General features: G+C 42.7%; 1 protein-coding gene across 1 annotated transcript; it reads left to right on the plus strand.

Moving 5' to 3' along the window:
• Positions 1-5,762: 5,762 nt before the first annotated feature.
• PENK (proenkephalin) lies at positions 5,763-9,524 on the plus strand. The gene is made up of 3 exons (XM_026050114.1): positions 5,763-5,916; positions 6,131-6,273; positions 8,484-9,524. The coding sequence occupies exons 2-3, from the start codon at positions 6,136-6,138 to the stop codon at positions 9,147-9,149; spliced, it is 804 nt and encodes a 267-aa protein (XP_025905899.1). The 5' UTR covers positions 5,763-5,916; positions 6,131-6,135; the 3' UTR covers positions 9,150-9,524.
• The last annotated feature ends 9,135 nt before the right edge of the window (positions 9,525-18,659 follow it).

Raw genomic sequence — 18,659 nt, forward strand, 5'->3', positions numbered from 1 at the left:
AAAACACGTGCTGGTAAACTGAGAAGTAAAAGGTCAGAGTTCAGTCTCAGCTTTTTTAACAGAAATACAAAGAGGAAAGAAGTGCCCAATGGCCCAATGGAACCCATCGAATATACAAAAAATGAAAGAATGTGATGATGATAATGCTCCACATTTCATTTTCAAAGGGTCTTAGGAAGTTTTCTGTATCAGCATCTTCTTCCCACCTGGATGACTTGATTCATTAAATCTCTAGGTTTCCTTCCTATAAAAAAATCCTATCTGCAACATTACTAAACTCCCAACAAGCCTAAGGCAACTGAAATGGTGTGCACACACAAACACACAAAAAAATGGTGGGACTTTCACATGACATTTGTGTAAATTCTAGGTGTTATGCACCTTTCCTACTCCCCTTTTTGTATAAACATCATCACTTCAGTATTAGAAATCCTGCAGGAATTACAGCTGTCCCTGCAGTCAAATTAGAATTAACCCCACTGTGGAGAAGCAAAGTTGTTCTTGTGTCTGTGTAATTCAGCTCACCCTACTTAAACAATAAAAGCAATAAAAGTGTGAGAGGCTCCTTATGCTGTGCCTATAGGCTCTATGCTACAGCTGTATCTTGCTCAGAGAGGTATCATGAAATAAAGTGCAGAGATAAAGAGATAGCTCCTTGTTATCTGATTCACATCTGGGGAAACGACTCGGTGCAAGAGCAGCAAAGGGAGCACACACAAGTCCCTTGGCTAGTCCCTTCGCAGCCTTTACAGAGACTCTGGAGAAGTCCTCAGGACATCAYGCAGGCAAAGACGAGACTGCTCAGCACTCTGCTCCAGAAGCTCTCCACAGAGCTACTGAAAAGCAGAGCAGTCACAGGAGGCCTTCGCAATCACGCCTCTGAGCTGCCCAGAATACGGGAATTTAAGTCACCTTTGCCTTTCCTGCAGCACCAAGCTGTGCCCCTGGAGGAGCACAACACAGGATCAATCCCACCAGCTTTACCCTGTCTGCATGTAAAGCATGAGGCACCTGCTCTCAAGTCTGCAAAAACAACTCGCTTCCAACGTGTTACTGCAGTGTGGTTACAGCACACCCCAGCTGGGCACGGAAACACTAGCAGTGGGAATGTGAGGCTGGAACTGAGCRAAAAGCTCCAAAATTCTGCTGTTCTAATGCAAATAATGAGGAAATAGCTCAAGCCTGCACTCCAGACACATTGCTTAGGCTCTGCTGGATGTTTTTTTCTTAATATGTCTGAAGTGATCAAAATCTCCCATTTACCATTTTCTGCTAATCCTTGTGCMTTCGACATGGCAATCCTTTTTATAGATGAAATCTAATACTTCCTTTGCAATTTATGAATAAGTTTTCTTAATTTAAAATTATGATAAATCACTCCAGTCATGTGGCATAGATACTGTTTCAAATAATAATCATTGTGTCTGGATTCCACCATAATGTATTTTGCCATTTTTTATTCTTATGTTATTGAAAATATCCCTATCCTGGTCTCTGCTGAAAAGAACAACCATAATGCTGTTATAAGAAGTACAGATTTTGCACAGTTTATTATTATTTTGCACAGTTACTCTGCAGCACATTCTACTTAACAGAAGTTTGAGACTGATTTCAAAAATGCTTGGATGGACTTGGATATATGTGCATCTGTGAGGAAACAGAGAAGCATGCAATAACATGAAATCTCCATGTGTCTCCATGGAACAGCATAAATATCTCTACTTTGTTCTTCTTTTCAAGTCTTTTATGTATATATATATACACATATATACACAGCTGCGGGTAAAAAAGACATTAAAAAATTAACTTGTTGTAAAATTATGCTGAGTGCACATCACACTTTTTATTTCTTTCAGAGAAAGAAGTAAGAAACATCTTTTCCTCTTTGGAAGGYTGTGTGGAGTCAGCCAAGAGAAAGGGATTGTAGTTGTTGGTGTTCTCTCAATGAAAAGACGTCCTTATTGCTTAGATACACATTTCATCTTCTGAAAAATGTGCAATTTGTTCAAGGGTGAGGAAAAATTTATCAACAATCTCCAGCTTTAGTTGAGATTAGCAATTTAGAATTCCTGTTCTTCATCCAACATTACTGAATTCATCCTTCATAACTTAAATAATATGTCTATATCTTAAGGAATACGGGAAACACTGGAACGTCTCTGTCTCATAAAAGAACAATCTGAACAATAACAAAATATAATTCAGTATTTCTATTACATTTCCTACCTACATATATTAGACATAATTTAATATATTTATTTAAAAAGAAGCAATGCATATCTTGTGTGTCTCTAAATAATTTTGATGCTAAATTTGGTAAAGGAGGGTTGACCTGCGATGCCTTCTCAGATCTGATAGTAGCTATTTATGGTCCAATAAAAATCATCTCATTTAAGCTGAACTAAGTTGAACCTGACACTTTGGTCTTAAGAAATGCTGTGACCTTTTGCACTGAGTTGAAGAAAATAATCAACACAGCATGGTGACTTATATTCCTTATTTTGAGTTCATCAAGAAGGCTCTGTGTTACGAGAAGCATTGCTTGGGGGGCTATCAGCATGTTTAGTTCTGTTTATTTCCGTAAATCTATCTTCATTTAACGATTTTGTAGCAATCTGATTAGCGTGATGAAGATAGTTTGGAAAGGAAAACTGTGCTTGCAATGAAGATACCGATGTGGAGAGGTTTAGAACCCTGTTGCTCACTTTTCACATGACTTTGCAAAGTTATTCAAATTCTATGCCTTATTTCTGTATYAATAAAGTGAAGGTGATTTGACCTTCTATTCATCTTTTCCTAGATTAAGACTGGATTTCTGGACAAGTTCTAGGACATCAGGGTCCCAGGGGATGTAAGCACATAATACAAAAAAAAATCTTTTGTCTGGCATATTTAGATGACAGAGACAAAGCTGTTGTTTAAGATAATTCTGGATTATATAAAAGCCAAAGTTTTTATCAGCCTTAAGCCACACTTACTACTAAGTTATCAGGGAACAGGAAGTTATCATTTTTTATTGCCACAAAGTGTTTTTTTTTATGCCTTACCTGTTTGTATCTCAATCCTCTGTGGCTGAGGAAATACTAACCTCTCTCTTAGAGCAAGTAACTTTTGTTACATAGTTTTTGCCATGCAGCATTTTGTCCAAAGATTCATAAAGTTGAATTTTTGAATTCCCCCCATTTTTCAGCTTCTCTCTGTAAAGGTTATTTTTTCCATAGACAGCTGAATCCAGAATGGGCTTCACTYGACACTTGACACTGAAGAAAATCCACCTCTACAAATCAGTATCTTCTGTTCTTTAATTACTCCTGCTCYGCACTGCTTTTCATGCTCTGCGAATATTGGCATCTTTCAGGAGGAAGGAGGGAAATCTATGCGGTAGGTCTATGCAGAAATCTATGCAGAAGCACTCCAAGCAGGAAGGGCTACAGCTAGCAGGAAAAGGGTAAGATAAAATTCCATCTGGGACATCGCCCCTGCTCCCTGCCCTCTCAGGCACCCGCAATTCTGCTACAAATGCGCAAACACAAGGGCTCAGGGTGAGAAGCAGTGATAGAAAGGAACCAGACATAGACTCAAACAACAGAGATTCTGGAAAAGCAGATAAACCAGGGCATGGGGGGCACTTTCAACAGCCATGACTATGTGTCTTGTGCTCAGTGTTACTGTGTGCAGATCTTTCCTCTTTCCTACGGCCTCTTTGCTCCTGTGTATTTCACACCTAGCCTGTCTTTCTCTCTCTTTCTTTTCCTTGGTTCCCAAAAGTAGCCATGAGATTTATCCACTGCAAGAAAAAACCTTCTCCATCACTCTTTTTCTAGATAGAATTTGACATGCCTATTTATCTAGGCCATTTATATGCTCTGCCCTTTCTTCATCTTGTGCCATTTTCAGCTAGAGTCCATAGATTATCTGCAGGGATTTTCTGCTCCTCTGTGCAGAGAGCTCCTGGTGCTGTCTGAGCTTTCCTCAGTACCAGATTAAACACTGTGAGTAACATCGAACCGAGCAAGGAAGGACACAGCAGAGGGGGGAGGTTCTACACAGCAGYCCATCAGCACAGCTCAAGGTCTGCGATAGAGTTACTAATCAACCCACGGGACTTCTCTGCTGAAGCCCGGCATGAAAAGCTCTCTCTACAGCAAAGGAGGCACGGAATGCATCACCCTGGAGTCAGTCAGTGCCTCCCTGAGCGTTTACCCAGCCAAGAGGGCAGAGACTTTCCTTCCCTGTGGATGCAGCGGCTGGAACGCACGAGAGCATCACTGCTGACTCAGTGGCAGGGCAATGAGCTCCTCACTCCACATCCACAGCCCTCACATCACTCACACAATTACACCCACGGCAATGATGCTTGAAACGTCCACCTCTTCTCTTGAGGTTTCACTTACGAAGTTGGCTGATATTACTGGCTAAACACAGGGCTTAATTCTCCTCTCACATGCACCAACCCATACACAGAAGCTATATCTTTGGCTTAAATGGATATATTTCTGAAAAGCCAGACATACATTCAAACTTCATCAATCTGAGTCAGACTGGTGATGTAAAGTCTAACAGGTGGCCGAAAGTGCAATTTCCATTGGTTTCATGATACTTGTGAAGGATGGAGACCTGCTGTATCACAGTCATGGGATGACTATGAGACACCAGAGTACTGCAGCATTAGAAAAAGTAAATGAAACCAGAGGAAAAATAACCTGAGATGCCTTGCCTCTCCTAGGGACATAGTCATGTCTTAATGCCCTGAAGAAATTTCCTCTGAAATACTATGTACTGTGCCCAGCACTCATGCCCCAAAATGATGAACTCCAAATGCAACGGGTGCCAAGAATACCTAGACGGGAAGGGTTCACCTCAGGAGAGCAAGATGATGAGCACATTGTGTTCAGCTCAACAAAACATGCCTGAGAAGGAAAATGGTCACCCTCTAGCAGCACAGGAGGGAAACTGGTGCTCTTTGAACCTAAGGATAATGCTGAAATAAGATCACATAAATATAAACCAACTAGAAATAATTTGCAGTTGAAGGTGACCTCTGACACCCAAGAACTGGGTTGGCAGAGCCAGGGTAGAGCCACTTGCAAAGGGAAATGCTGGGGATCGGTGTCACCACCGTAACCTGCTCCCTGGGGTGTCAGCCAAGCAGGGCAGAGAGGTGCCCAAGCTGCCAGGCTGAGGAGCGGTCGGAGTTACCTGAGGTTTTGCCTTCGCCTGTTGCCTTCATGTGCGCTTTCCATGTCACAGAAACTGCCAAAACAAAGCAGGACTCTCCATATTTATGAGACCCTGATATTTTCTAAATACAAAATCTTCCTCTCCCCTTTGCTCTAGCAAGCCTCGCTTCCCCGAGCACAGCATTTCACATCAGAGGCCGGAGGGAGAAGAACGCATCAGAGATGAGAATTTCCTCAAAAGCTTCAACACCGGCGGTTCCAGCAGGGCAGCACAGAGGGAGAAAAATAGATAGATAGATAGATAGATAGATAGATAGATAGATAGATAGATAGATAGATAGATAGATAGATAAAAAGTAGTGGGAAGGATAAGACGCAAAGCGGTGCCCCCCCGGGCCCCTCCTGACTCCAGGCTCGCGCAGTCGCCGCCGCTCGGAGCGGGGCAGGGGCGGCCGCGGGGGATTTCGTGGGCGCTGCGTCAGCCGGGGCCCGCCGGCGATTGGGGGAGGCTCCGCTTTGCCCGTTTTCACTAATTATAAAGTGGCTCCCGCCGCCTCCTCGCTCCGAGTGCGGAGCGGCCGCAGCCTCCGCTCAGGCTCCGCGAGCAGGAGCAGCCGCGGGCGGCTCTGCCCTCCTTTCCCTCGGGCTCTCTCTCCGCTCGCGCATCCCGGGCGGCCTCGAGAGCAGCCGGAGCAGCATCGGGAGCGGGTGCCGGACCCGCTGAGGACGCCCGTGTGTGAGTGCGCGGCTCCGGGCTTGGCTTGACTTTCCGGCTTGACTTTCCCCCGGCGCCGCGCTCCGCCGTGAGCGGCTGYCTGCGTGCAGTCTGTCCGCGGGGAGAGCGGCTCGGAGGGCCGGCGGGGCGCGGAGGGGCGCGGAGGGCTGGGGGGGCGCGGAGGGGCGCGCGGTGGGCGCCGCGGGACGGGCGGCGCTCACCTCTTCTCTTGCAGCCCCCATGGCGCGGCTGCTGCCCCTGGGCTGCGCGCTGCTGGCGCTCAGCACCTGCCTGCTGCTGCGCGCCCGCGCAGACTGCGGCCGCCAGTGCGCAGCCTGCGCCTACCGCCTCGGCCCGCGCGCCCGCATCCTGCCCCTGGTAAGCGGCCCGCGCGGCCCGGGCGGGCGGGAATGGCGGGGCGGGAAGCGACCGCCCGAAAAGTTGGGGAAAACGGCGGCGCAGAAAGTTGGCGGGCTCTCTCTGAAAGCCGCCGGAGTAGCAGTGCCTCCCTGCACCCACGGTAAAATACACTCCCTTAGCGCGGGGTAGAGCATGCTGAGGAACCTCCAGACTGCGGCTTCTTCCTGGCCGTAATTTTAAGGGCATTGGGATTATCTAAAAACAAGCCCACAGGGCAACTTGTGCGAAATTTAGTCGCCGGGACCAGTAAAATCCCTGAGTGCTCCCTGAAGAAGGCGGTCGCTGAGGCTGCAGAGCCCTTGGCCACAGGCTGGCGGTGCCTCATGGTTTCTCATCTTAAAAATCTGTGTGTTCAGGCATCGTGCCGGCAGCATGTCCAGGTGTTCCACCTAAAATGTCATGGGCTTTTCGGGAGCGCACAGAATAAACGTCTGGACCCAGCTCTATGCAGCATTAGGAATGGTCAAATACCTGTGCTTACTACAAAAGCAAGGACTGCAGGTTCATAACAGCAATATTCTTAGGGTACCTGGAGGGAAAAAAAAAAAAAAGAAGTTCAGTGTGTTCCCCTTACATTAGCTTTCAATCTACCTTCAGTATTAACTGTTTTCCTCGGGGAGAAAAAACAGTGGTTTAATTTCCTGAGGGGAGGGCTATGTGTTTTCCAGAGTACGTGTTCAGTCGAGTGTCTGCAATAGCCTCTTTCTTGTACACCCTCAGGAGTTACTCAAGAAAGAATGATTAAATCTCATTCGGTAACTGCACTTACTAGTTGAAATAAGAAAAGAAGCAAAGCGTCATACTAAATATTCATTATAATATACAGTTTTTAAAAAATAGATTTTTCTAGATACTAATATCTAGCAAAACTGCTTGATTTTATTTCATTGTATCAGTAAGATGTAATGAAGCGATTCATACATATGAGATGACATACATTTATTTGAACACAGGAGGTTGCTTAAGCCAATCAAGATAGAATGAGAAAGGGAAAGAACTTCTCTTGTTCTGATTTAACATTATTTCTAAATGGAAACTGAATTTGAGATCACATTCTCTTCATGGCATATGACTGTACCGTAAAGCAGTAAACTATGCTAAATGCAGTAATACTAATGATTTCTTCTTTAGTTATGAAAATCGTAAGACAGGAAGACAAAACACTGGATTCTTCTTTTTGTGACTTATCACACCGAATCACAAAATGGTTAAGGTTGGAAGGCACCCCTAGAGGTCATCTAGTCCAACCCCACTGCTCAAGCAGGGGCACCTAGAGCACAGGGCACAGGGATGAGTATGATTTCTCTAAAAAATAAGTTTCCTTGAAACAGTAGTGATAATAGCGTCTACTATGTGTTCTGTTATCTTAACATGGCATGTTATAAGATGTATACAGGTACTGAAAATTTATTTTGTGTTTAAGCGTGAAAAAAAATGTCTTCATCATTTAGAAGTAACGTGAGTTAGGATTTTTTCCCGCCTTCTGATAGTCACGGCTTTGTATAACAAAGTAGGAAAAAAAAAAAATGCTAGATTCTGCCTAAGAAAGCCTGTATTTCTAGGGCATAGAATCTATATTGCTGTATACTAGAAAGATTAGTTCCCTGAAGACAAGCAGAGAGAAATTACAGCCTGTAGAGCCATGCAGTGTACTGCAGATACTAACCAGTACAGCTAGCTTCTTTTCAAAAATACTATTTTCTAATGCTCTCAGTAATCTTTTTGTAAAACTTATTAATATTACATTTTTAATGATGAAGATCCAGTACACCCTACACTTTCATGATGAAACCTCCAGCAACTCTTTTTTTTATTTTTCCACTGATAAACGGAAACTTCCTAGGAATGCTCCCAAGCAAGAAGGGAGGTATGGGAGCTGTGACATTTCTGTAATAAAACCACAGGGCCTCCCATGAGGGATAGAACTAATGATCTGTCTTGTCCAGTGCCTTGTCTCGTAGGGTGGATATTGCCAGGTGCTTGGAGAACAATACAAGAAATGTCAAAGTAGACAGTTACGAAACAAGCAGTTGCTGATGAGCTGTCCTTCCAACCCACCACTAAGTACAGCTCACTCCTGGCCTTTTTAAAACAAGAAAAGCTCAGACAAGATGTCAGTGAAGTACATGCTATTTAATGATTCTTAGTAAACTACATCCATTTTTCAGGCATGTACACTAGAATGTGAAGGAAAGCTGCCTCCCGCCAAAGCTTGGGAGACCTGCAAGGAGCTCCTGCAGCTGACAAAACTGGATCTTTCTGAGGATGGCAATAGTGCTCCAGGAGACAAGAAAGAGCTGGATGAGAACCACTTGCTTGCAAAGAAGTATGGGGGCTTCATGAAAAGATATGGGGGGTTCATGAAGAAAATGGATGAGCTCTATGGGGTGGAACCAGAGGAGGAAGCTGATGGAGGAGAGATCCTGGCTAAGAGGTATGGAGGATTTATGAAGAAAGACTCGGATGATGACACCCTGGCTAATTCCTCTGATCTCCTGAAGGAGCTTCTAGGAACAGGGGATAACCCTGAAGCTGGACATTACGGAGAGATAAATGAAAATGACGGAGATGTCAGCAAAAGATATGGAGGCTTCATGAGAAGTGTAAAGCGTAGTCCAGAATTGGAAGATGAAGCCAAAGAGCTGCAAAAGAGATACGGTGGTTTCATGAGAAGAGTGGGCAGGCCGGAGTGGTGGCTGGATTACCAGAAACGATACGGTGGGTTTCTTAAGCGCTTTGCTGATTCTATTCTCCCTTCAGAAGAAGATGGGGAAAGCTATTCCAAAGAGATCCCAGGGATGGAAAAGAGATATGGCGGATTTATGAGATTTTAATACCTTCTCCCCTTAATTCCTTTTGTTCTAAATGAGAAAGACTGCCTTATTGGTCATAACTTATTGTAATGTGTTGCTTGTACTGTACAGTTTTTTACTGTCCTGGTAAATGATGTAACCTGCAATCTGTTCTTTCAGGTCCCGTGTTCTTTTAAGTCAAATAACTACTTTCCTGTTTAGCCAAGTTCAAGTCTGTATTGTAGTTTCCATGTTAAAACTATTTTGATTACTGTATTCATTTTCTTTAAAGAAGAAGTACATCTACAGTAGAATTGCTTAACTGTATAWATAATAAATTCGTCATCCTAACTGCATAAATATTGAAATATGTGTTATTTTCTGCCAGTCATTTAATCAAACATCATATCATCTTTTCTTAACACTAAACACTCACATTAATGTTGCCAGACTCTTTTCTCTATAAATACAGAATTTGTACTTCACACAAAACAGCCAAATTGTTTTTTCTTTCTTTCRTCAGTTTCTTAACATACTAGAATAATGAATATACTCTAAAGAACACATCTGCTCTGACTGTTCTTATTGGATTAAAAAAAATCTTGTTGTATTTAGCCAATTCTCATAAATAAATAAAATATTTCACTTAAAATACTAAAATCATTGCTCCAGGACATAACAAAATGTCATATTTTAGTTGTACTTTTTACATCCACCCAATATAAGATTGTATAGTCTTTAAGGTCTTTAGTTAAAAAGCAGTGAGTTTGTGTAAAATAAACAGACCACCAAAAACTGCATTAAAAACTTAACAAATCCAACTGAGCATGATAAATGATTTTGCATGGAGTAGCTTTTTGTGATTCCTCAGTTGGCATTCCCCGCCTCTGCACTACTTAAATACTGGAAGCCGTGTTGGTCAATCCTTTCTGTTTGAAACCAAGGGTTGTAGGCTAACAACAAGAGTAAATTTGAGAGCAAACTGGTACCATCATGAATATTATAGATCATTTGACATGTACGGTAGCTGCATTAAAGAACAGCTGCCACCCCAGCGGTAATTCCTTCCTTTGATAGCCCTATGTGACTACACATTTAGTATCTGAAGTTCCTGGGGTAAAATTCTTCAAAGATGTTTAGAAAATATCACTGAAGTAGTTTGTGGGAGCTAGATGTCTAAGTACATCCATGGCTCTKGCTGGAGTATCTATCTTAAGGACTTAACAATTGCATAGATGCCTAGTAGGCTGCTGAAGCCCATCTCAGTTTTGTAGGTTAATATCTATTGATGCAAAAGCATCTCTGACGTTTCTTTGAACTTCGAGTCAATGGATTCTTCTGGGTTCACATGACCTACTAAATAAAATCAAGCTCGATAGTTAAACATTTAAATATGCACTGAAAAGCCTAACTACATAGAATTAGTGATGATTTCTGACTAAGCCCTGASAGGATGATTGATAYAAATGRTCCAAAGAGTACAAAATTCTGCTGAATATGTCATTGRTAAACTGCAAGACATTCATTCTCCTTCAGCAAAATGTAAAAGGCATCCGTTTTCCTGTTCCTGCTATACAAAAGAATGATATTAAATTTTAAAAGTTTAAAAACTGCAGGGAGAAAGTCTGGATTAATCTATTTGGTGRAGGAGATTTGGGTTAGAGATCATTTAGGCAAATTTGACATCCCTAAGTTCATTGGTGCTGAGGGAGCTGGGGCTCTAGCTAGGCCACTCTCCATCACCTTTGAAAAGTCATGGAGAATGAGAGAGGTGCCTGGGGACTGGAAGAAAGCCAGTGTCRATTCAACTTTCAAAAAGGGCAAGAAGGAGGAYSCAGGGTACTACATGCCAGTSAGCCTCTGAAAAGGTAATGGAACAGCTCACCTCGGTTGCCATCTCTGAGTATGTGAAGGATAGAATGTGATCAGAAGTAGTTATCATGGATACACAAAGGGGAAATCATGTTTAACCAATCTGATGGATTTCTATGATGGCACGACTGGCTGCATGGATGAAGTGAGAGCTGTAGATGTTGTTAATCTTGATTTCTGCAAGGTTTTTGACATCATCTCCCATAATATCCTCATAGGCAAGCTCAGGAAGAATGGGTTCTGTCTGAAAGGCAGAATTCAGAGGGCCGTGAGCAGTGATACAAAATTCAGATGGTGACCTGTAGGTAGCAGTGTCCCCGAGGGCACTRTATTGGGGCCGGTATTGTTCAGTCGCTTCATCAACAAAGGGACAATTTGATGATGATACCAAACTGATAGGAGTGGTTGATGTCCCAGAGGGCTTTGCTGACATTTAGAGGGATCTCGACAAGCTGCAGAGCTGGGCAGAGAGTAGCCTCAAATTCATAAAAGGCAAGGGCAAAGCCCTACCTCTATGGAGGAATAACTCCATGTAACAGGAGAGGTTGGAGGCTTGGAAATAGCCCTGTAGAGAAAGGCCTGGGGATTCTGGAGGACAAGTTGTCCATGAGCCAGCCATGTGTTGTTGGGCAAGAAGACCAGTGGTACCCTGGGCGTCATTAGGAAGAGTTAAGGGAGTTCCTTTCCTTTTCCTCCTTTCAGGGATCTCCTTGGAGCAGTCCCCTGGGCTAGGATCCTAGAAGGAAAGGGAATCCAGAAGAGCTGGCTAATATTCAAGCACCACTTCGTCCAAGCTCAGGGTCAGTGCATTCCACAAGAAAGAAGTCAAATAAGCAGGGCAGGAGACCTGTATGGATGGACAAGGAGCTGCTAGGCAAATTTAATGAAAAAAAAAAAAAAAAAAAAAAAGAGAATACCATGGGGAAAAAGGAAAAAAAAAAAAAAAAAAAAAAAAAAGAGCGTATAGCATGTGGAAGAAGGGCCAGGCCGCGTGGGAAGAATATTGGTGCATCGTCAGAGAATGCAGATGCGCAACAAAGAAGGCCAAGGCCTGTGTGGAATTACAGTTGGTGAGGGATGTCAGGGACAACAGGACGAGTTTCTATAAATATGTCAGCAGCAAGAGGAAGATGAGGGAAAATGTTAATGTGCTACTAAATGGGGAGGGGGACTTGGTGACAGAGAGTGCCAAGAAGGCAGAGTTACTAAATGCCTTCTTTGCCTCTGTCTTTATTGCTAAGGCTACTCCCTATCAACTGAAGAGCTCAGGTAAAAGAGAGATAAATGAGCCAGAGGAAGACCTTCTGCTGGTTGAGAAGGTTTGGGTTAGGGATCACTTAGGCAAACTGGCCACTCAAAAATCTATGGGCTCCAAAGGGATGCACCCAAGAGTGCTGACGGAACTGGCAGAGGTCATTGTTCAGCCTCTCTCCATCATCYTYRAGAGGTSCTGGAGAGCAGGGGAGGTGCYSGAGGACTGGAAGAGAGCCAACGTCACTCCAGTCTTCAAAAAGGGCAAGAGGGAGGAGCCGGGCAATTACAGGCCGGTCAGCCTCACCTCYGTCCCTGGAAAGGTGATGGAGCAGCTCATCCTAGAGAGAATCTCTAGGCATGTGAAGAAGAAAGAGGTGATCAGGAGTAGTCAACATGGATTCACCAAGGGGAAATCATGTCTGATGAACCTAACAGCCTTCTGTGATGGGATGACAGGCCRGCTGGACGAGGGCAGAGCCGTGGATGTTGTCTACCTTGACTTCAGCAGGGCTTTTGACACAGACTCCCATGATATCCTCATAGGAAAACTCCAAGAGTGTGGCAGAGATCGAGAATTGGCTGGATAGCATAGCTCAGAGGGTGGTGGTGATAAATGGGGCCGAGTCCAATTGAAGGCCTGTGACCAGTGGTGTCCCCCAGGGGTCAGTACTGGGCCCGGTGCTGTTCAACTTGTTCATCAATGACCTGGACGAGGGCACGGAATGCACCCTGAGCAAGTTTGCAGATGACACCAAGCTGGGTGGAGTGGCCGACACTCCGGAGGGCTGTGCTGCCATCCAGAGGGACCTGGACAGGCTGGAGAGCTGGGCAGAGAAGAACCTCATGAGGTTCAACAAGGACAAGTGCAGGGTCCTGCACCTGGGGAGGAATAACCCCAGGCATCAGTACAGATTAGGGGTTGACCTGCTGGAGAGCAGCTCCGCAGAGAGGGACCTGGGAGTCCTGGTTCCTGGATGCATCAGGTCGGGAGGAGTGTTGCCAGCAGGTCAAGGGAGGGGATCCTGCCCCTCTACTGAGCTCTGGTGAGGCCGCACCTGGAGTACTGTGTKCAGTTCTGGGCTCCCCAGTATAAGAGGGACGTGGAGCTCCTAGAGAGGGTCCAGCGGAGAGCAACAAAGATGATTAAGGGACTGGAGCATCTCTTGTATGAGGAGAGACTGAATGAGTTGGGCCTGTTCAGCTTGGAGAAGAGAAGGCTGAGAGGGGATATGATAAACATGTATAAGTTCATGAAGGGAGAATGTAGGGAAGAAGAGGACAAGCTCTTTTCATTGGTGGCCAGTGACAGGACAAGGGGAAATGGGTATAAGTTGAAACACAGGAAGTTCCATCTCCTTGTGAAGAAGAACTTCTTCACTGTGATGGTGACAGAGCACTGGAACAGGCTGCCCAGGGAGGCTGTGSAGTCTCCTTCTCTGGAGATCTTCCAAACCMGCCTGGATGCCGCCCTGTGCCCCGTGCTCTGGGTGTCCCTGCTGGAGCAGGGGGCTTGGACTAAATGATCTCAAGAGATCCCTTCCAACCTTAACCATTCTGTGATTCTGAGTTGATCCTTCCTCTCTACTCAGTCCTGGTGAGGCCACACTTGGAGTGCTGCGTCCAGTTCTGGGCTGCCCAGGACAAGASAGACATGAAGCTACTGGTGTGAATTCAGTGGTGGGATAGTGGTGGGCTACTAAGATGATTAAGGGACTGTAACACAGTTAGTAAGAGGAGAGGCTGAGAGAGCTGGGACTGTTCAGACAGAAAAAAAAAAAAAAAAAAGAGAGGAGTGTAGAAGGAAGGATCTAAGCATCTGAAGAGAAGGTGTAGAAGATGGGATCAGATTCTTCTCAGTGATGCCCAGCGATAGGATGAGAGGCACAAACTGAAACACAGGATCTATCTGAACACAAGAAGAAAAAGAAATCATGTGAGTGTGAGAGCAATGGAGCAGGTTACCCAGAGAGATTGTGGGATCTCCATCCTTGGAAATACCCAAAAGCCATCTGAACACAATCCTGGACAACATGYTATAGGTGACTGTGCTTGAGAAAGGGAGTTGGACTATGATCGTTCTAAATTTTCGTTCCCTGAATTTATCATTTCTCTTGACRTCTTTACAGGGCACCCAGTCTTCCAGAGTATGTTCACAAATGGTATCATTGGTCTGAATACTCAATAGCAAAAACTGAATATGATGAATGAATGGTCAGTAGGTCTAGATGAGTCAAAAAGATTAGTTCCTCTGCATTAGGAACTCAAGAAAGATAGTCTCACTGAGTCTGAGGCAAAGATGAGTTTGGTTTTGTAATAGAAACTAATTAGAAGAAGGAGGCAAAAAAGGATTTCCTGAACGAAAGAGGTTTAACAGACAGAAGCAGATCATAAGGGAAAGATAAGTCAACAAACAGAATGATTTCTGAATACAAAAGTGCATGTAGTTCGAGCTCTGCTTTAAAACCTATAATCTTAGAATCTTAAATCTTAGAGCRATAAGGAAAGGTCATAGTGCCATTCCCATATCCTTCTTTGTGCATTTTCAGATGAATGTGATATATTCTACAAGGTATCAAAAGCATAACTTTAAACTCCTTGTTTTTTCTCTACTRAATTAAATTCCATATGCAGTACTATTTACAATAAATATAAATAAATCCAAAATATTATTATAGTAATTACTTCATGGTTATTTATAATTATTATAATTTAATTTGTAATTATTTATAACTTTATCATAAAAATAATTGTAATGTAAATGTTAACTGTTTCAGATAATGTTTCCCAAGATAGAAACTTTTTAAGAGCAGAAGCTTGCTCTGATTAATATACTGAAATACATACTATTAAACTGTGTCTAATATAGACTCTAAATGTGTACTGGYTCATTTTAATTATGAAAGAAAGTTAGTTCAAAAACCAAAATKCTCAACATATGATGTATAAGGCCTTTTTGTCATTAGAGACGGCTTTGCAGGCCTACCTGTAAGACCAAATGATACATTCATTGAACACTTCTTACTCAGCACAGTTTATGTACATATTTCATGCCACAGGAGATTCTCTTAAAGGCCATCTTCCTTGGGAACTAGAGAGCTCAGTTGGACACCAGTAGCAAAATTCCTTGTCATGCCAAAATGAATACCTCAGAATTTACAGTTTCAAAGGCAAATCTTAAATTTTCTGTTTCTAGATTGCTTCCAGAATGAAGAAATTCATGAATTGCTTGGGCCATTCAATTTACACTTGCATTATGGGACAATCTCAAGAAGTTTATCATGTCTTTTTATCATTTTTTATCATTTAGTCAGTTTATGTCAGTTTATGATTTCATCATTTATCATTTTTAACATACTGAACCGACATCTAAAAAGTCACACTCACAAAACAGAATATAAGCAATTCCCTTTCAAAGTCTTAAAGCTTTGATGAATTTCTTCAATTCCCACCAAAATTGGGTGATAGAAGCATTACCAAGCTGATCTGTCTACCCAGTTAAGCTTTGCAGGCTGTTCTTCTCTCTCCCTAAAAGCGGCTGCTTTGACAGTGCGGATTTCTTCATTATTTCCACCTTCTCTGCAGAAATCCCTTTGTCAATATGCACTCATAGACTTGGCTGAAATTTCATCAAGCAAAACACTGTGATCTGGCTTTTGACTTAATCCATAAAAGAAAATTTTATACATTGAAGTGAAAAATGATTCTTTAAAATTCTAAATATGGAGGCTTTAGAAAGATCGCAGAATAACACAGAATCACAGAATGGTTGACGTTGGAAGGGATCTCTAGAGACCATCTAGTCCAACCCCCCTGCTCAAGCAGGGACACCCAGAGCAGCTGTCTTCAGGTTTTCTGCTCCTGACAATTTGGTCATAATCCTTTTTCTGCCCACAGTATTAAAAAAATGGAGAACATGTCAGCATAAATACTGATTACAGTATCCAACTGTATTGCTGTTATGGCCCACCACTACTCCACCTTATAAGGGTAGGGAAGGATATTGAAGATGGTTTTAAACAACAAACAGAGTACAAAACCTAGGTGCAAATAATTCCTTCAAGCATTCGGTTACTAATCTCATCAGCCTCATTTAAARCACACTGACTATTGCATATCCAATTAACCGTTGCTATGGAAAATGAAAATGCTTAAAGATATTTGACAGACAAATCTCTAGCAGCYCAGCAGGGATTTTGATTGAATGGCTTAATTAGATTGTGACTTTACCTAAATTAGGCATTTAGTGTAATCCTCGCTGAAACCATGCGATGGAATCTTCCAAGGTTAAACAGTCACCACACTAGCACATCGCTGTGCTAAATGATTTGTTAAAAGCACAGCACTGCTCTGCTTCCCCGGGGAGAAGCCTGGYGTACCCTCATACGCAGATAATTCCTCCCAAACCTTTCCAAACCGGTCTGTGTCTCTAGGCATACAAGGGCACACATCACCTTTGCCTCTTGCCTTCCTCCCCTTGCTCTCTTCCTCATCACCGTCTTCTCTAGACGAACAGTTACTGTTTCCAAATAGCCCTTCCAACCTTTTATTTTCCTAGTTAGTTATAATGCTATGCAATGATTATGTTTCCAAGTCTGCAATCAGTTCTGTGCACACACCTCTGATCAGAGCTCATCTTGATTCCAGTCCTAACATTACAGAAATATGAAAACTGTTCCCAAACTTCTCTGAGAATCTGTATCTTAACTATTAAACTTAATGTCTCTGGCAAATATTATAAAACAGTCATYTGGATAATGTTTTTCATTCTCTCATGAGCAGAAGACAATGGCAGKAGCTGTATAGGTAATAGGTCCATTTTCTCATAACAGTGGTTGAGGAAGATAAGCCACATAAGCCTTTCTTAGGACATATAAACCAACATTTTTCATGGCCTGCAGTATAAAAGGGCTTTACAGTAGGACTTCTACATTTATAGAGATTTCTACATTTCCATTTTCATCTCTGCAAATAACCAGCTGACAAGCATGGAAGATGAGATGGAAATTTCAACTATTTCATATTTATCCATCTAGAAAAATACACCACAGAAAAATATTTCTTATTTTATTTTTTGTTAATATTGCATAGCTGTCGTGATATGACAGCTAATGACACATTTACTGTGGAAGATTCTCAGCATGTGATTAACTCATTCTTTTCCCATCAGCCTGAAAAAAAAAAAATAAAGAAAAAAGGCTGTTGTCAGCTTCCATCTGAACAGAACTGTTGGAAATAAGTCAGAGTAAAGAATTTTGGTAGGAACCTACTCATGTTTAAATTTTGCTGTGGTCAGCAGGCTTGAGATACAGGAGATATTTCACACTCAGGTACCAGCCATACTGAGCTTCTTGGTAGTACCTGGAATGGAGACCAGAATTCCTCAAAAGGGCTCTCAGGCTGGATTAAGAGTTTCTTAGRAATATCTTCTCCCACTCAATAATCCATTGGGCCCAAGGAGTGTCAGTAGGGTTGCATGACAAGGACCTGCTCACAGCATTATGATTATTACCAACATCTGGTTAAATGGCCAATGTCTTTTAAAAACCTACAGCTACCAAACTCCACTGTCCCAGCATCAGTCCTTGCAGGCCCTCAAAAGGTTAAATCCTCCGGTGAGGCCTGGCAAAAAATATGGCAATATGCTAATATAGCCCCCTGTCTTCCTTCTTCTTAAAATGTGAATATCATCATCATTTAGTTTTCTAAAAACCTTACTGAAATGGACCGTTTCATCACTAACTAACTTTAACCTGAGGCAAAACAAATCAGCATAACAGCAGGTAAATAAAAACACACTCAGAAGAAATAATTTCTGAGTAATATCCCTCATTACTGAAGACATCTGCCCTCTAATTCCTGCACAACTTTGGGATGTTTTGCAGCTCTCCAGCACTGCTGGCACACTCCAATTGGTTGGGTCTCATGCTTACACTGTTTCCTGGTGCCATTATCGCCTGACCAGTGATTTTCAGACTATTAACTATTAAAATTCCATAAATAYATATGGAATAGTACCTTAAAAAATCTCCAACAGGAAAAGCAACTATAAAGCATAGCAGTTTGTCTGTCTGAAGTCCCAGACATTCAGCAGCACATCCCTTCTGKCCACTTCTCTATATTACCTCACTGTTTGAGACCAGAATACAGCTCAGAGTCCCTGATCTCAAAATTAAAGTCCTTGCTGAGCAAGAATACTCTCTTTCTCTCCCTTTACCCCTCATGATGAAGTTCTCAAGTGGCATAACAGGTGCTCAGGTTCAAACAGGTTACAGAAAGCATTTCTGCAGTCAGTAGTTTGAACACTAATATCAGAACACGTTTTCAGTRTACAGAAAGACCAATTATTTAAGACTACATTCAAATACAAGCATATGTTATACACAGGGGCAACTAAGCACCAGTCCTGGTAAATCAGAATTTTTTCCA

Source organism: Nothoprocta perdicaria, unplaced genomic scaffold (assembly GCF_003342845.1).
Source record: "Nothoprocta perdicaria isolate Ctin4 unplaced genomic scaffold, notPer1 scaffold_65, whole genome shotgun sequence".
Taxonomy (NCBI): Eukaryota; Metazoa; Chordata; class Aves; order Tinamiformes; family Tinamidae; genus Nothoprocta; species Nothoprocta perdicaria.